At 34.0% G+C, this 18,449-nt stretch overlaps 2 protein-coding genes across 3 annotated transcripts; one reads left to right on the top strand and one right to left on the bottom strand.

The window, feature by feature from the left end:
• Positions 1-302: 302 nt before the first annotated feature.
• Positions 303-6,884, top strand: LOC141712069 (phosphoglucan phosphatase LSF1, chloroplastic). The gene is made up of 10 exons (XM_074514853.1): positions 303-746; positions 1,385-1,491; positions 2,309-2,768; positions 3,164-3,235; positions 3,702-3,823; positions 4,196-4,411; positions 4,936-5,041; positions 5,110-5,222; positions 5,537-5,681; positions 6,366-6,884. The coding sequence occupies exons 1-10, from the start codon at positions 423-425 to the stop codon at positions 6,483-6,485; spliced, it is 1,785 nt and encodes a 594-aa protein (XP_074370954.1). The 5' UTR covers positions 303-422; the 3' UTR covers positions 6,486-6,884.
• A 1,347-nt stretch (positions 6,885-8,231) lies between these two features.
• On the bottom strand, positions 8,232-15,284 carry LOC141712068 (uncharacterized). 2 transcript variants are annotated; one of them, XR_012571517.1, is made up of 15 exons: positions 14,794-15,284; positions 13,521-13,665; positions 12,777-12,844; positions 12,623-12,676; positions 12,462-12,545; positions 12,285-12,370; positions 11,840-11,920; positions 11,265-11,395; positions 10,675-10,716; positions 10,005-10,081; positions 9,839-9,929; positions 9,670-9,751; positions 8,977-9,121; positions 8,797-8,869; positions 8,646-8,699 (listed from the first exon to the last, which is right to left on the bottom strand). XR_012571517.1 is itself a non-coding variant. In XM_074514852.1 (14 exons), exons 1-14 carry the CDS (start codon positions 14,901-14,903, stop codon positions 8,531-8,533), a joined length of 1,293 nt encoding a protein of 430 aa, XP_074370953.1. In that variant the 5' UTR covers positions 14,904-15,276; the 3' UTR covers positions 8,232-8,530. The 2 variants fall into 2 exon arrangements, 1 of the variants encoding a protein (XP_074370953.1); XM_074514852.1 differs by lacking the exon at positions 8,977-9,121 and having other exon boundaries at positions 8,232-8,699; positions 14,794-15,276.
• Positions 15,285-18,449: the final 3,165 nt, after the last annotated feature.

Genomic DNA, 18,449 nt, shown 5'->3' with positions numbered 1-18,449 from the left:
AAATACAAATAATAAAATGACAATTATTTAAAAACAATCGAGTATCGCACTAGTTTTAAGCTATAGGCTATAGGTTAATTTTGAACTGTTCACATAAGCCCTAGAAAAAGAATGTGATCGATGAATTATAAAAATTTTAGGCTTAAGATCCTGGCCCTGAGTGGCCTTAATTAATGCTTACACAAGGGAAAGGATTAAATGCACGTGCATGGAAGTATGTAAACGTATATGGAAGGACGAGTTAAATGGGTCCCAGTCAAGCCCCAGATCGCACAATATCTTGCACTTACCGTGACTATGTGGATGGCTTCTCTCTCTCCCTCTTCAATTATCAAAGTAAGTAAAAACTACACACACCTGTATAAACTCCAAACACTAATCTACTCTGAATTACTAGCAGCTTCAACATTTACACTTAAAACATGTCTTCACTTACACTTCCCAACTACTCAGCTTCCCAACAATATACTATAACAAATACATCAAAAAATATTGTAAATGATAGTAGTAGTTCAATATGGGGTACAAAATTGTGTTTGATGAATGGAGGTTCAGTCTCACTTGGTGTTGCAAGAAAGAGTTGTCATTTGAGGCTTTATGCAATGTCTACTTCATCTTCATCATCATCAGCAGCAGCATTGAAGATGAATTTGAATGAATATATGGTTACACTTGACAAGCCACTTGGTATTAGATTTGCTCTTTCTGTTGATGGCACTGTTTTTGTTCATTCTCTTAAAAAAGGGGTCAGATTTTTCTCCACTCCCTTTTTTCTTTTCACTTTAATTTTATAACTTTATTCTGTTTCAAAAGCACACACCAATACACACACATATGTTAAGTAAACAACACCTCTGTTAACTATTATAGGAGACCTTAATTGAATCATATACTATATTCCACTCATTCGAATGAATGGAGACAACCCGGGACCCCTCTCTAAACCTGCCTTCTGTATCAGGAGGAGTAGAGACTTTAATTGAATCATATATTCATATACTGACAAATGACAATGTATAGGGCCTAGTTTAAACGAGAAACTGAAAATCGTGCACGCTTAGCATCACGGAGAAAAATGGTCCTGGGTTTTCAATATTGAGTATTGTTCTTGCTGAGTGATTATGATTCCATGATTCAGTAAGATTGAATGTTAATGTGTATATGTGTAAAGTGAACTTATGGCATTCATGAAGTGAGTCTCATACAAACAAGAAAACAGATACCCTAGTTTAGGAACTAGAATGCTGATGAATTGAAGAATTTAATTATGCATTGTTTTGTTGAGTCTTAGTGGGATCTCAATTTTCGTTTTTTAAAGATTTTTAATTGATCCGGACAATGTAAATATATTGCAATTTTTATGTTGACTAGGGTAAATATGCAGGGTAATGCAGAGAAGTCAAGAATAATTATGGTAGGTGATACTGTGAAGAAGGCAAGTGCATCGAGTGGTGGAAAATTGATTGAGATTAAGGACTCTGGTGATGCAGGGTAATATATTTATCTTTGAATCTACTTGGTATTATTGTAAAGTTGTATCACATTTGATTATTCTCAGTTTATATCTTTTTAAAAACTCCACTGCCAGATTTGTCCTGTTTAGTTAGTAATATGAACCATCTGAAATCCTGGTAACTCTAATATGCTCATGTTGGTCTATGCAGTAGATTTGTCATGTTTATTTAGTAATATGAAACATCTGAAATCCTGATAACTCTAATATGCTCATGTTGGTCTATTCAGTTTCTTTATAAGCAAAAGCTACACTATTAGCTTTTTTATTGCATTTGAGGATATTGGTCTTAACATCTTACTAATTAAAAAATGTTACATCACAACTCATTGATGTAACTTGTTCCTTCTTATTCCATCAGGTCTGTTAAAAATGCATATTTCTTTTGAAGACTTCCTTAAAACTTTATGCTTTGTAGGAGTTGATAAAAAAAATGACCACTACAATCATTAGTTTACAATGAGTAGTTGCAATACGTGCATATTATCCACTTTCATGGGAAATATCCTCACGTATCGAAATCAAGATTCAGCTCTTCGTATTTTTTGGGATGTAACAAATCTTTGAAACTCCTGTGGTTAGCTTCACCATTAAGTATCACAGTTGTGCTTTCATTTACTGATCCTTCCACTGGCTTTTATTTATAGTCCTGTGTAATATGTTTGCTGTGTTCTTTTTCGTGGAAAGAAGAAATATAGTGGGTCGTGTTAGTTATGTAAAACGTTTATTGTTCGAGCTCTAGTCCATTCATTAGATTACATCTTATATTGAAATATTTTCTTTTTCTCTTAACAGGAATCTAACAAAAGAGAAATCTGGATCTTGTAGTCTTGTCCTGGAGAGACCCTTCAACCCTTTTCCAATCCACCAGTTGCATCCTATGAATGATCTTGATATTCTATTTAATAAAGGCCACGTTCCAGTTACGACTTGGAACAAAACAGTAATGGCATCAAATTTGAGAGCTTCTACAGACACTTACGGAAATTCCGGGTTTGTCATTTTCAACTCAAAGTTCTTAAATCCCAAAGGATGGAATCGTTTGAATGACGAAAATGGACAGGCTCAGTCAAAATTGCAGAATAGCACTCATGTTGAACCAATAAATCAAGTTGTAACTATGTTCTCTGATGAGGAGTCTGGGGATGTTGAATGGGCACATGGGAGCTTCCCATTGGAGGAATACATAAAGGCATTGGATCGTTCTAAGGGAGACCTATATTACAACCACTCTCTCGGTATGCGCTATAGTAAGGTGTGAAGTTCAGCTTTTCTTAAATTGTTTAGGTTAATAACATTATACTTCCTAAATATAACATTTCATAACAATTTAGTACTGTACTTGACTTACGATCAGAAATTTGCACATCACAATATCCATTTGAGTAATCCAATATGAAACTGTAGTGATCTGCATTGTCATCAATGAATGTGGTATTACACAATTTGTTATTCAGTCCCTGCACAGAGGATATCGTTGTTGTTCTTTAGAAACTAATTTGTACCATTTCAGATATCCTGTAATCTTGACAATTATGTAATACCATTTTAGATTATTGTGGTTGTTTTCATAAAACTCTTCGGGGGATTGTTAGTAGAAAAGCAAGCGCTTTATGCGCATCTAACATTTTCCTGGGTTTTATTTGTCAGATCACAGAGCAGATATATGTTGGGTCATGCATACAAAATGAGACTGATGTAGAAACTTTGTCAAGAGTTGTGGTGAGTCTCTCTATTTCTTTTACTCTATTGGGAATTTCTTTTCATTTAGAACATGTCTGTTTTGAACATATGTATATTGTGCTCCAGAAAGCTTTACATTATGATAAGGTAACTTGTTTCATTTAAAACATGTATGTTTTGAACAAGTGCATATTGTGCTCCAGAAAGCTTTACTTTATGATAAGGTAACTTGTAAGCTAAAAATTGGAGCTTTATTTACATGTAGACTTGTCCCTGGACAAATATGAACTCGTCCTTTCAGTAATTCGCTTTAATTTAGGAAACAATGGAACATTGTTCTTTCAATCATCATGGATATATAACACTATATTATGCCTTCTTTCTGAATTACTTATAGTGTCCCCATTATCTATGTATCATTCCTAGTGAAGATCAAAACATTTGTCAATACAAGATACAAACTGTTCCTTTTCTTACATGTACAGTATAAATGTCTCTGCAACAGGGAGTTACTGCTGTGCTGAATTTCCAGAGTGTCACTGAAGCACAGAATTGGGGAATTAATTCAAAGTTGGTCAATGAATCATGCCAACAGTCTAATATACTTATGATCAACTATCCAATAAGGTATCGAGATTTCAATTTTGTAATAGCTTGTAGACTAAAAATTTGAAATTCTAGAGTTGTCAATTGTCACCGTTTAATGTTTATACACTAGTTACAAATAATTATATCTTTGTATTGCCCTCTTTTTATGGCAAATGGAGGGTCGGTATTTTGTTCATAGTTATACATAGAATTGCTGTCACCTGCATAAGTGTGTGGTTTTTCTTCCCAGTATCCTTATTGTGCTTAAATAGGTGTTTAGTTAATCGGTCTGCCAAATCATGCATGCTTTTCCTTTTCCACACTATAGCTTTCTTTCATATTAGTTGAGGTAATAAGTGCAGGTTTCAAGTCGCTTAAATCATGAGCACTTTCGTTTGATTTTTTTATCAGGGAAGTAAATTCATTTGATATGAGAAAGAAATTGCCATTTTGTGTGGGTCTTCTATTACGTTTACTGAAGAAGAATCACCGTGTTTACGTGACTTGCACCACTGGTTTTGATCGCTCTCCCGCCTGCGTCATTGCCTACCTTCACTGGATGACAGATACCTCTCTTCATGCAGCATATAGTTTTGTAACTGGGTTACATTCATGCAGACCTGATAGGTATTGCTTGATCTTCAGCTACCTTCATTTAAATATTCTTTATTTGAATGTGTTAATAATTGTTTGCACTTTTTCTGTTCTTTATATGGAAAGACAAATATCAGTTAAGAAGATTTATGGAAATGAATGTTTGAATGACTAATGTTCTCAAAGGTTTAAAATTCTGGCTTTCGCCTGCAGGTTATTTGCGAGTCAGTGTTAGTAGGGTAAATTCTTTTGTAAATATTTTAATGTTTACAACTTAAAACAAATTACAAATCTATTGTTTTTTGGATGACATGGATATGGGCTATACTTAGTTTACTGTGAACCCTTCAACTTGTATCCGAGTAACCACTTGTATTTGGACGTCTCCAGTTATTTTGTTATATTAGATTCTAGCCAAGCAATACAGGGAAATTGTTATTGTATTGAAAAAGGAACCACCATTTAATCTCAAATATGTTGTAGTAAAGAACAGTTTGGTTAACTTTTTGTCCATATGCAATCTCAACATTTTTACAGTAAACTTTATTTCCTTGCAGACCAGCGATTGCCTGGGCAACCTGGGATCTCATTGCAATGGTGGAAGACGGGAAACATGATGGACCTCCAACCCATGCTGTAACTTTTGTGTGGATAGGACGCGAGGTAATAACTTCTGCTCTTTCTTTATTTTCCACCTTAATAACACTCTATTAACAACATTTATCATACAGGGGGAAGATGTATCATTGGTTGGTGATTTTACTGGAAACTGGAAAGAGCCCATTAAAGCATCCCATAAAGGTGGCCCAAGATTTGAAGCTGAAGTTAGACTCTCTCAGGGGATGTAAGTTTCCCTTAGCCTCTTACCGCAGAAATATAGAATCTTCACACAATAATGGATTCTGGAATAAACTTCATTTTATGTTGCGAACCACAATTAAGTTTTCTCCAGAGCATAAACAGATACATATAGTTAATTTACACACCGGAGAATTGTTGTCCTATGAATAATAAAAGATGGGCTGTTGCATTGGTGCATAAATTGCATATGTAATACATGTGTAGTACTTGTTTTTTTTTTTATTTTTGTTGCTAAATGAGTAAATGACAGTGTATTCTTATTAAGGTTGTTTTTATGTATTTTTCATATCATCTTAGGTACTACTATAAGTTCATTATTGGTGGGCAGTGGAGACATTCTACAGCCTCACCTACCGAAAGAGATGAGAGTGGAAATCTGAACAATATAATAGTAATTGGTGATGTTGCCAGTGTAAGACCAACTGCTCGACAGGAAAAGAAGGTAAATCTGTTAAACACAAAATCTTTTTATATTATTTGGGATGGGTAATAATTATGTATCTAAGCCATTGATTTGGTGATTAATGCATGCCCATGTTGCTCTTTGCTAGTTGGTAAGTTTTATATCATAGCATTTAACTTCCAATGCATGTTTGTTATGCTTTAAAAGTAACATGTAACTTAAAAAAGTTAGAAAAATTATTTGTACGTATGTTAAACATTACCTTGTGACTTCACTAGTTATAAGTTGAATTTTGGAAGTAGGATGCACTTATTTTAGCTTAAATCAAATTTGTAATTTGACCTGACAAAGAACAGTATTAACATGTGTTCTTATATTGTTTGGACATTTTTCTAAGTTAAAAGATATACATTATCAATCAAATCTATCCACACTGATAATAACTTGTAGGTAAAAAAGGTGATATTTTTACTTTGTAATGAATATAGTTTAAAGTAGCAAGTAAAAATTATTATGTTAAGCTAGATGGGTCCTTCATCTGTATGACAGTTAAGTTTGGAGGAAGTAATAGAACTAAAGAACCCATAACTCACCATTTTTAGCAGTCTGATACTCTGATTTGAATTGTATCGAATTGCTTGATGGGTTGTTTCAAAATGAGTATTATTTGATTTTCTTGCATCTAATGAATCTTATAATCTAATAATTAATTTCATATGTAAGGATGCAAATGTTGTTAAAGTGATTGAAAGGACACTGACAGAGAATGAGCGTTTTATGCTGGCAAAAGCAGCTCGATGTGTCGCATTTTCAGTTTGTCCAATCAGGCTATCCCCAAAGTAGGCGAGATTATGTACTCTTCCAGAGGAGTAGCATAAAACATTATAGATGCCTCGAGGTTTTCTAAGCAGGATTTGAAAAGATTCCATCCTTCCAGAAATAAGTAAACAAACAAATAGATAGAGATTCTTGAGGGTGCTTTTATCTAATTCTCTGTGATAGGAAAGCAGAGTTGTTTCTCCAACAAACAAGGGAAAGTTGGTCGAACAGGCATCAGCTGGGCATAAATGGAAAATGTAATACTAGCTTTTCTTGATCTACATATACCGGCAAACAATTATAATGTCCAATTCTGCTGCCATGTTGTACAATAGGCAAACATATTATCTAGATGTTGATGAATTTATTGGATACTGAAATTTACAGAAATAAACCAGCCAGCACTCAGGTAGTTTAATCTCATTGGGGGCAGTTATTAACTAGAGATGCACCAAATGTCTGGGCCCGGAAATCTAGCCCGACCCGATCCGGTCAAAACTCAGTCACTATATATATTTAGATAACATTGATAAACATATTATTCTATAAACATGTTTATTTTTTGCCGAACTTAAATGTTTTCAACGAAATAATGTTTTCATAAAATATTTCATGCAAACTAATATCCTCTGTCCCATTAGATTCTATACATCACTTTTTGACACGCTTTTCAATACTCGTTTAAAGTATAGTTACATAATATATTTTTAAATTTTTTTTTTTGAATTAAAGTTTTATGTTTAAATTTTTATTCAAAAAAAAATTGAAAAAAATATTATAAAACTATATTTTATAGAATTCTCGAAATACGTGCAAACAGTGCACATATATATCCCAATGGTACGGAGGTAGTACATTTTTAGGATGATACAGTTACTAACATATGTAGTCTTCGGAATCTTTAATAAAACTCAATCCAATTTAAATTAGAATAAAGTCCGGCCTGATCCGATCTGACCAGAAAAAAGCCCGATGAGGCCCGCCTCGAGGGCCAAACGGGCTCTGTCATTTTTGGAAAACCCGGCCCGGTCAAAGTCCGAAAAGCCCGGTCCGGTCAAAACCTTGGATTTTCAAGATCCGGTCAAAACCCGGCCCGCTGGATGTTTTGTGCATCTGTATTATTAACTAGTTTGCCGTTGTTGTGGGACTAGCTGTCACTGTTCAGTTGTCCAATTTGGTGGTATGAGATCTGGTATTTCTTTATGTTGTATTGCCTTTTTTGGAATAGATTGCTGCTAGGACTCGCAGCAAGTTCCCAGGCAGTGCCATATTGTTATTTTGTGAACTATATACATAGATAATGAAAGCAAAGAGGAAACCAAACGAAAGTGAAATAGACGTATAGTGCGTACGACTGAAATTTGTTTCTATCATACTCCAGCCAAAAACAATCTCAGAAGCAATGCAAGAGTTTGTTTATGCACCAATAGAAACATAAAAAATGATATATGCAGGGCAACAGACAGATTCTGGACATAATATTTTTAAGTACAGCAAATTCCAAACTACTTTATAAATGCAAAGATTTAAATTTTTTTTCATCTGGCTTGCTGACTTGTCGATAGATTCCTAAGCAGAAACTTCATTAGTTGTTCCCCAGCTAATTTTCACTGACTTGATAAAATCTTAGAGTCGAGGAAATAACATCTCAACAGATTAAATGAACCTTTGTCCGAAGAAAAAATGATAAATTCTAAGGAACGTAACAGAAGGCAGATTCCAGATACACGTGTACTAATATGATCTGATCATACCCTGGACAACGGAAAATAGGTGAAAGAATTTCTTTAAAAAAAAATTACAAACAGTTTATGAATAGCATAGCAAAGAAACTCAGGACTGCTTCGAATCTATGAAAAGTAGTGAGAAAAATAAAGTCACGTATATTTACAAGGTAGGCACAAAATAAACTCATAATCCCATTCCATATCATGCTCAAACATCGCTGATGACCTTGGCTAGTGATCATTCTCTATCACGATAAGGGACAAAGGGTGGATCATGTGTCGTATTCCAACACTTCTGGAAGTTCATGTTTTCAACCTACAAGCATAGGGATCAACCTGGTTTTACAAGATATTATCCAGGGGTCTTAATTCTCTTGGTATCCCTATAAAATTCCCAGATTTAACATCTGATTCAAATATTGGTCTTTCCCCTATTTTCCACTGGATGCCCTCTGCTAGATGCTCCTTGTGTGGCTTCAGCATTACAAAATTTGGATCAGCCCTATGGTAACTGCATCATGCAGAGCGAACATATAGTAGGTGAATTATGCAGTTTCATTGGCGTCGAGGTTTTTAAGAAAAATGAATTTATGTACAGAACAACATACCTAGCTTCTCTAACATTGTCAGCAAGGATCCCAAATCCAAAGGCTGTTTTTCCATCAGTACGGTCTCTTTTAGCTGTCGATGAACAGATACAATTGCCCATAAATTGTCTTCTATTTTATATCCAGTAAGTTAAGTGGAACATATTAGTTTAAAAAAGTTTGAAACAACATGATCATCACCAAGCAAGTTTTATGCAGCTCCCATTCTACGATCAGTTATAGGATTGAGAGAAGCAGAGAGTACATGCTAACTTAAGTAAGCTTAGTCATAACCGCAAGTTGTTGTGGTGATGTTACCCTTTTCACCAGATTTAAAGTCCCCTCCCTGGGTAGCCAAGAATTTTGGAAGTATCAATAATCTTGCTAGTATCGTCATGTTAAATTTAGCTCGTCCTGCTTATATTTACTCCACTTGTAAGAAACATTAAGTTATACTGTTATGTTCATGATGTTATCGGTCCCAATGCAGAAACAAAATTTTAATAATTACATAAGCTCGACAAATGCCACATGTCACTGGTCCCCTCTCCTAATAACATACTAAATGTTGACATGAAAAATACATTTGCCAACCCTCTTCCTGGTCTATATGCAATTTTACATGACATGGCCTGGCATTCAAGAAACCAATAAGCCTACACAGTATAGAAGAATTGTTTTCAGTGAAACTTAATGACTTATCATGCATTTTATTCGAATCCCTTTCCATTTGGGAAGGATTTTACCCACTTCAAGGATTGTCCCTAACACAGTGTTGGGTAATATACAGTGTTTTTGCATATTATATCAGCATCATATATTATAATTTACAAGTTGTAGCTTGGAATTTTAATACAATAAAGGTAAAATCATAATCGGAATATATATAAATACCGGAAAGGCTGAGAGTGAAGGTAGGTTTCCACCATGATTTAAAAGCTAAAGCTAAGGAAGAACTGAGAGGCCCTATCTTTCCCTGTAAGATAATGTACAGATCATAAATGAAGTCTGAAGCAAACATGTTCCAGATAAAATGAGAAAACAATAGAAATGAAAGTAACACCTTTAGTAGGAAGTTTTTATTGACTTGCCAAGATGCAGCAACTTGAAAAGTGGAATTTTGGATAGTATTCTTAGCTTTGTCATTGTCAATACTGTACAAGCATTATATTTCTCAGGTCTTGTTCTTAACTTAAATATCAATCTTCAAAAGGATCGGTCAGAGATACCTTGTCTTTAGCTCAAACCCAAAGTCAATATAATTTGTTATCCCAAAAGCTTCATTTTCTTCAAGGGATGTGTTCATCTATTCAAATATTGTAGACAGTGTTTATCAGCAACAAATTTACGCATCACAAAGGCCAGTCTTCTTGTGACAAGATGTCGTGTGGAGCGAAAAGAAAAGCAAACTACGAGACAAAATGATACAATATATGCCCATCATCTTTGCAAATAAATTTCGTACTATAGATATTATTGATATTAGTTTCAGGGATCCTACCAAACCTGATGCATTCCACATCAGTCTTTAAGGTTGTTTTCATTAGGCTAATTTACCCCCGATATATTATCCCAGTTCAAGTACCCGCATTAGACATCAAAAAATGGTCATGAAGATTAGGCACTACATTTTGGGCCAGAAACATGCAAGGTTTACAGTGATTGACCACCATTAAGAAAGAGGAATTACAAATGGTTCTTCATTATAAATTACCACATTTCAAACGCTATTAGCAAGGAATTATTCATGCCTTCACTATATACCTCACCTCTGCTAATGCAAGATGATGTATACCATGAGATATCTTTAAACTTCTATAATTTAAGACATATCCATATCAATTAGGGTTTGTTCCGACTGCTTGATATATTTGAGAAAAGAGGAAGAAGAGTGCATACCCGTCTTTGGACAACCATGTGCTGATAAAATGAGGCAATAAACTGCAACCCAGAAATAAATGATTTAAGAACTACTTCGGTGCATATAATATAGTTCGATCACAAAACCTAGAGGTTACAAAGAGATAAATGCATATATGAAACTTAATTGGTTGTAGACATTAGGCCAAAATACAGAAGTTGCATATTACAGAGCCGCAGAGGTGAAATAGTACACTTTTATGTATACATAATACAGTAACAGTATACAGTTACATATTTTATAGGGGGGGGGGGTCAGGATCTATGGAGAACAGTTTTTATCATGAGAATAATTATTCTACACTCTCAAAGAAGTGCAAAACATTCTAAAATGATTGTTTTGCACTTCTCAACTTTATGTTACATTGTTTTGCACAGTGTAGAACATGTTTCTCACTGTTCTCACATTAAAATATGTTCGAACTCAATCAGTGCCTTCATAGGGGATTGGGGATTTTGTTTAAAGTCAATGTCATTTACAATTAACTCAAAAATCATGCTGTATATACCAACAAAATCACCAAGTAATGTCAGAGCTAAAGTTTAGAAACTCTAATACTTCTACAAACCTCAGAACCTTTAGCAAGTTCTAGGCAAAAATTGAACGATGGACTCAAGGGGCTTTCTGATCCAACTCCATAGCCAATAGCATAACTCCAATTTGCCAAGTCTTTAAATTTTTCTTCATCCCTTGCTCCAACTATAGCCAAAAATAAAATTATTAAAACAATTTGTAATCGCAATCTTTTGGGAGAAGTCATAAGTATCGAGATCTGACCAGACATATAAGCATACTTGCAATACATAGTCTATCAAAACATTAAAAATATCAGCTTCAAATCATGAACCATAATGCTTCCTGAATTGAGCAGGGGAAGTGGAACACTAATGATTTCCAACAACAAACTGTTGAGATCTAGCTAGAAAGATGTGTCATTTGTAAACTGTACTCCATTGCGACTATGCTGATTATAGTAGTTACACTCAATGTCAACCTAATAACAGTACATTACCAAGTATACAAACAAGACTTGACAGAAGATCACTAACATGCTAAAGCATAAACTCTTTCGATAACGAAGACAAATTAGCAATTCTATTGATAATATCGTGCATATATATACCATTTTAATGAGGAACTTACTTTGTGGCTCATACTGCACACCAGCTGTTAATCTTCCAATTCTTCTTATCAACCATGCACTTTTAGGGATATCATCTCCTACTACATGAAGAAAACAGAATAGGACAATTATATATACAAGCACAGAATTAGCATGATATCATATTGACATCTTATATCATGTTACAGGAAAGTATAGGCAATTTAAATATATATATATATATATATATATATAAATCTTTTTGCATTTCATGATTCCCGAGGTGAATGTATAATTGAGATTATAAAGCAGTTTAATGTGAGTAATGGACCTTTAGGCTTTACATGGCACTAAACAAAGCAATGATATAGAGATACCAAAGCACAAAAGGCAGATCCTGTATCTGAAACCTTAGCTTAGTGGATACCAAAGAAAAGATGGATCCAAAATAATGTAAACATTAAATTTGAAAGTGAGGGGATATACAAAGCAAAGGCAGGAATGTAGTTCCAAACGATAGATTTGTCGATCCATATCGCAATCCCATTAGACCCTGATTTCCAGAAAATTCTCTGCAAAATGTCCTGGGCTTTAGTAAAACAAAGTTGCAAATGCAAGTACAACAAATTGAGAACTGACAAAAAGTTTAATCCAAAATTGTACCTGTTCTTTAAAAGCAGTGGGAAGATGCCAAATGCTCCAAATCCATATTTAGGGTAGTAAGCGCATGACCTCAGCCGTAAAATCCTAGAAAATGAAGAATAAGCATCTTTAAAATGTTCATAAGATATTAACTTTAATTTGTGGTGACAAATACTCCTTACGGGTCCGAATTCGATACAAAAAGGTCTGTGAATGTATGCGGATTATTGACATTGCTGCAAAGAAAAGTAACAAACTTATTAGAAATTAATATTTATAAATAACTTCCTACAGCAGATGAAAATTTAATCACCAAAATGAGAAACTCTGTAATACCTTTGCCAGCGAAATTCTGCATTTCCTACAATATTGTCATCAGGCTTGTGGTCAAAAGGACCTGAAACCTAAGCGGGCTGAGAAAAAACATTAAGTTCTTTGGTAACGGCAACCACTCAATGTCAAAACAAGTCCAGCATATGATTTGGAGGGTAAAGTCATACTACCATATAGAAATATATGTTGAAATTGTGAAATTGTTTCCATGAAAATCTTAATCAAGCGCTTAAGTAAAAAAAAGTGTAATAGTTAGGATCAACTTTGCACAAGTTTCGTGTTAAATTTTCAGCATTTTTAATATCAACAGTCTAAAATGATTCAGATTTACATAAATGTTGTCAACAGCGAAAATGTTAATTTCCACAAGGCAAAGTCTTTTTTTTTGTTTAGCACTGATAAAAGGAAAGGCCTTTGTAAAAAAGAGTAGAAAACTAGAAATATGATTTAATTCGCTCCTTACACCTAGTAAGAGGTCTTTGTAATCGACACTCGACTGGAAGTGTTGGCATCAACAATGTTATAAGAAAATATATAAATGTCTTTTACCCTTAAATAAGTCTCCGAGTGTCCATACCCATTTATGAGGGTCCGAGACGGGTACTTGAGGCAAATTATAGAGTCGGGGTAGAGTAAGTTGTAATAATTCACAAAGGGCAACAGAGTGAAGTCAGAGACAAGAGAGATTCAGTTTCAATTTAAGAATACAAGAAGTAAATTACTAAGCAAAAGAAAATAGACGGATACAGTGGCAACCAAGTCTGCATGAGGATCATCAATCGGCTTAAGCATAATTCTTGTGCTGAAGTGCCTAGCATCTTCAAAGTAATCATCGAAAAGACATTTTAGAGCGAGCTTCCCAAACAACAAATTATATGACGACTCCAGCATCCTGCATCACCACCAAGCATATCAGTTAACCATGTAGCATATCACCCCACTAGTGCCCAATGATATCTGATCAATTACTCAATTTTAATGACATTAGAATGAAACTGAGTAGCTGAGTTGGTTTTGCCCATGTTTTCCCTTTACCAGGTCATGGGTTCAAAGCAAACATTGTATGAGAAATTCCTACTCACCGAGCACACTACAAATTCCGGTCTCTCTATGTCTATATCCATAATAATAGCATTATTCCTAATCACACAGCACACTACAAATTCCTGCTAAAAATAAATTACAATCCCCATACTTTTTATTAACAATAAAAATTTAATTATAATTAAAATATGTGCTTAGTATGAACTGAAGTGCAGAAATAAATATAAAGTAACACAGAACATGCATGCATACACATTCAGTGGTAGAAGCATTTTTAAATGGGGGCATTTTCACTATTTTTTAACAAGTGACTTCCAAATTAGAAAAACAATACAATAAATGATAATTTTGACTATTTTATACCACTTTATCATTTGGTAGTTCATTTTAAAATAGTACGAGCTTCCAAAATATGAGTAACAATGCCAAAATAATGTTTGACAAGACTTACTAATGCGAATGAATTGTATGATAATATGATATTCGAGAAAATGATAGTTTTTTCATTCAAAAAATTTATAAATCTAACCGAAAAACATGCAAGATGTTCAAGAAAGTTTAGATAATAAAATCTAACTGAAAGTAACAATGCCAACTTGAGAAGGAAAAAGAGAAATGTATCAAATTAATATGGATTGGGATTTGGGGGGTGCATTTTAGGTTTAAAACTGCGAATTTATGTGAGAAAATCTTCTACAACCCATTTTACCTACTCAAATTTATGTCAAAAATTCAAAACGTATTTATTTAGAACAAACTGGAATTCGAAACATTTGGTACAAAAATTAACACATATAATGTAACAACTCCCGGACAAACAATTAAAAAGTTAATTCTTTTTACCCGGGATAAAATTATGTAAAAAGCTAGCTATCAAAAGATTAAAAAATTTAAACTAATTCATCACATTTTCATCCTAAATAGAGAATATTTAAACATTTAAAGTATAAATCCGAAAGTGGAGAAAAAAGAAAACCTGGTACGGACAGCAAGGGGAGGGAAGTCGAAGAGTGGTGGAACTATCACCACCGGGGGCGGCGGCGGCGGCGGTGGTGGGGGTTGTTCTTTCCCCAAATGGCTACCCATGCGTAAATATATGTATAATAATATATATCTATATGAGTGTTTTAAAAATGAATATGCAGGGGGGAGGAAAAAAACAAAAGAAATGATAATTGAACCGGAAACCTCTTGAACCTCCTCCGATTTTCTCTCTGATTCGTCCACTCTTTCTAACCTGCCCTTTTATGACGTGTTTATTCCCCCAAATTTCTACGTTGCTTTTTTTTTATATTTTTACTTTCAGATTTTGAAAGAAGTCCAGGAGTATCTCCTTCCGATGCCCGGTGGATCCGCTTTCCGAGTTTTACGGGCTTAGGTAATCTAACCCATGAACTTCTTACAAAACTACCGAAGCATGTCTACTTATGAAAAATCATGTAAAAATAAGTTAATATCCTAATTACTAGCCGACGGGTTTGACCTAAAATACGACCCACCCAATATAATTGCTTTACAGAAATTATAACTCATTATATATTGAAAATATTCATCAAACCTAACCCTACTATTAATGTTCGGGATTGGATTGGGTTGAGTTGGGTTTTATTTTCCGGTCAAAATTCAAACTAAAGATATCATCTTTAGGTTTTTTCCGTAGCTCATTATCAGAGCAAGTCCAATGCTAGATGCAAAATTATTATAGTCATTGTTAGGGCTCCACATGAGTCAGGTTAGCCGGGTTAGATGCGATTTTACAACCCGACCCAATTAAAACGGTTTGAATTTTTTTAACCCAACCCGTAAAATATAAGTTTGTAACCCAACCCTACCCGTCGTACATCGGTTTGAGTCGGGTTGGGTCGGTTTGGATGAGTTGAATGATCCGATAAAAAAAATTTGAAAACTATTTATTATCGCTCATTTTGAAAATTTAAATAAAAATGAAATGTGTATAACTTATAATTATAGTGCTAATATTAAAATTTGATTAACATCATAGTTTTAGTAATGTATATCATATCAAAAATCACATGCATCCCCAAATAAATTAATCATACATCTGTAAACGAAAATGAATATGCAAACATAAATTGAACAAATAAAATTCTATTATATTACTTAGAAATCTTAATATGATATTGGAGATGGAAAAAAAATACACAAACCATTTAAGATATTGCAGTAGTTACGTGAAAACATATTATACATACTAAACTTAAAAAATTAAGATATTATAGTAGTTACGTGAAAACATATGAGAAGAGCTATAAATACATATTAAACTTAAAAAAATTATATAAAATTATGGATGATATATTAATGAATCGGGTTGGGTTGGGTTGGGTTAGGGTAAAAATATTCGTAATCCATACTCAACCCATTTATGTCGGGTTGATCAAGAAACAACCCATCTATAATTCGGTTTATGTTGGTTCGGGTTTTTCGGGTTGAAAAAGGGTCGGGTTGGGTCGGGTTGCTCAACCCATGTGCAGCCCTAGTCACTGCTATAATTTGGCATCAAAAAGTGTTTTTTGGTGCTATAATAGAACTTCAACTCCAATGCTAGTTGCATTTTCAAACCAAATAATTCCAAATTTAACTCATTTTTGTCTTTCCTTCATGTATCTTCATTAAAGTTTACCAATATGCATGTCATTTATGGTTACTTGATGATGTGGCATGATTGCATAAATGCGTCATTGGTTTCAAATTTAGAACCAAGGTATTTGCATCCAAGAATAGAACTCCTTTGAAGTTGAAATTTTTAGTATTTGGTTTCAAATTATGAAAATGGCACCACTTATAGCATTGCATTGGACTTGCTCTGCAAATCTTCTAACTCGTGGTATAGATTAGAAACTTAATGGATTCTTTCAATGCAGCTGAAATTTTGATAGAAGGTAATTTTAATGCATCACACGCATACCAATTTAATTATTTTTTTTAAAAAAATAATAGTAATAATTGTATTAGTATTGCATTAGCAGCTGTCATTAAGGCTGTATGTGAGAATGAATTAAATTACTTTATATGTCAGCTTAATGTACTGAAACTTATTTGCAACATATTTTTTAATTTGTTGGCTTTTTTTAATTTATTGGCACTACACTTAATACAAACATCAGGGAAGACCTTGACAAAACTTCATTGTCTAATAATTTGGTTGAAGATATAGCAGAAATAAATGTAGACGAACGAAATGCAAGCAACATCAGTGGTACAATTGTTAATTTTCTCTGACACTACAAAGCTTGGAATCTCATTTTTTCAGTACTAATTTGAATTGTCATTGTTTTATACAGAAAATATTGAGAAACGTATCGATGACAATGATGATTTAGCAGGTTGGTGAAATTCTTACCAATATGTTACGGACACAGTAACTTCTTATCATGTATGGTAGATTCCATCTGTGATATTATTTAAAAAGGTCTTCTCAATGCAGGACATCGAGGTGAATATTTAAGCGACAACAAATTCGAATCCAATGTTTCTGAGACAGGTTATTTCACCTCACCCAAAATACTACATTAAACTATCATCCTACTTTCTACACAATTTACAAGAGTATATATGCTTAATTTATAAGGATAGTGTCCCTTTGCTCTTACAAATAAGACATGTAGACGTATTAAATACCTATATACATATCATATAATGTAATGTTTATCGATATTTGCATGTGTCAGATTTGTGGAATGGGTATATGAATCTTGGAAACCCTGACAAGATTTGTCAAAAGTGTAAGGCTCGCATGTGGAATGAAGAATGTAACAATAAATCTGTGAAGCACCATGAACCAAATTTTCCCTTTGTTGTCGAGATGGAAGAGTACAACTTCCGGAAGATAGACCACCTCCTTCATTTTTAGCAAATTTGCTATCACGCGGTAAAAATACGCATCATTTCCTCAAGAATATCAGAACATACAACTTTATGTTTGCATTCACCTCAATGGGTGGTAAAATTGATCATAGAATAAATAATGGAAATGGTCCATATTGTTTTAAATTAAATGGATAGAATTATCACTTGATCGATAACTTAAGACCGGAAGAAGGTAAAACACCAAAATTTTGCCAGCTTTATGTCTACGATACTGAGAATGAAATTGAGAACCGCATGAATGCAATTCCTGGTAATAATCAAATTGATCCGGATATCGTAGAAGGTCTGTTGAAAATGTTGGACGAAAACAATAAATTGGTACAACAGTTTCACATGGCTCGAGATCGCTTCAAGCTTGATGAGCAAGAAAAGTTTAAATTAGTATTGGTTTCTTCAAAATCTACATCTGGACGCCCTAACCATGTTGGACCGTCAAATGAAGTTGCTGAATTAATTGTTGGGGAAGCTGAAGACACCAGTAATTTTAAAGATATTATTGTCAAAACCAAACAAGGATTTCTAAAACGGATATATGAAACATACGTTCATTATATGCAGCTTCAGTACCCATTATTCTTCCCATACGGTGTTGATGGATTTCACCTGGACATTCCACTCCGATTTAATACCCGTTCTACAAAAAATGATGTTGAAGCTGAAGAGGGGGATGTCGAACGCAAAAGTCGGAATAAACTTTCCTTGAGAGAATACTATGCATACAAACTTATGATACGTCATGAC

Source organism: Apium graveolens, chromosome 3 (assembly GCF_009905375.1).
Source record: "Apium graveolens cultivar Ventura chromosome 3, ASM990537v1, whole genome shotgun sequence".
NCBI classification, from domain to species: Eukaryota; Viridiplantae; Streptophyta; class Magnoliopsida; order Apiales; family Apiaceae; genus Apium; species Apium graveolens.
Note: the sequence above shows the minus strand (reverse complement) of the source record. Positions and strands in the feature narration are given on the sequence as shown.

Excerpts from the sequence above, each read along its gene's own strand:
- LOC141712069 (XM_074514853.1), top strand. The coding sequence starts at position 423 with ATGTCTTCACTTACACTTCCCAACTACTCAGCTTCCCAACAATATACT. Across the intron at positions 2,769-3,163 it reads TCGGTATGCGCTATAGTAAG|ATCACAGAGCAGATATATGT; the intron begins GTGTGAAGTTCA and ends TTTATTTGTCAG. Across the intron at positions 5,042-5,109 it reads TTGTGTGGATAGGACGCGAG|GGGGAAGATGTATCATTGGT; the intron begins GTAATAACTTCT and ends TTTATCATACAG.
- LOC141712068 (XM_074514852.1), bottom strand. The coding sequence starts at position 14,903 with ATGGGTAGCCATTTGGGGAAAGAACAACCCCCACCACCGCCGCCGCCG. Across the intron at positions 10,082-10,674 it reads ACATGGTTGTCCAAAGACGG|ATGAACACATCCCTTGAAGA; the intron begins GTATGCACTCTT and ends ATATTTGAATAG. Across the intron at positions 9,752-9,838 it reads ATAAAAACTTCCTACTAAAG|GGAAAGATAGGGCCTCTCAG; the intron begins GTGTTACTTTCA and ends ATTATCTTACAG.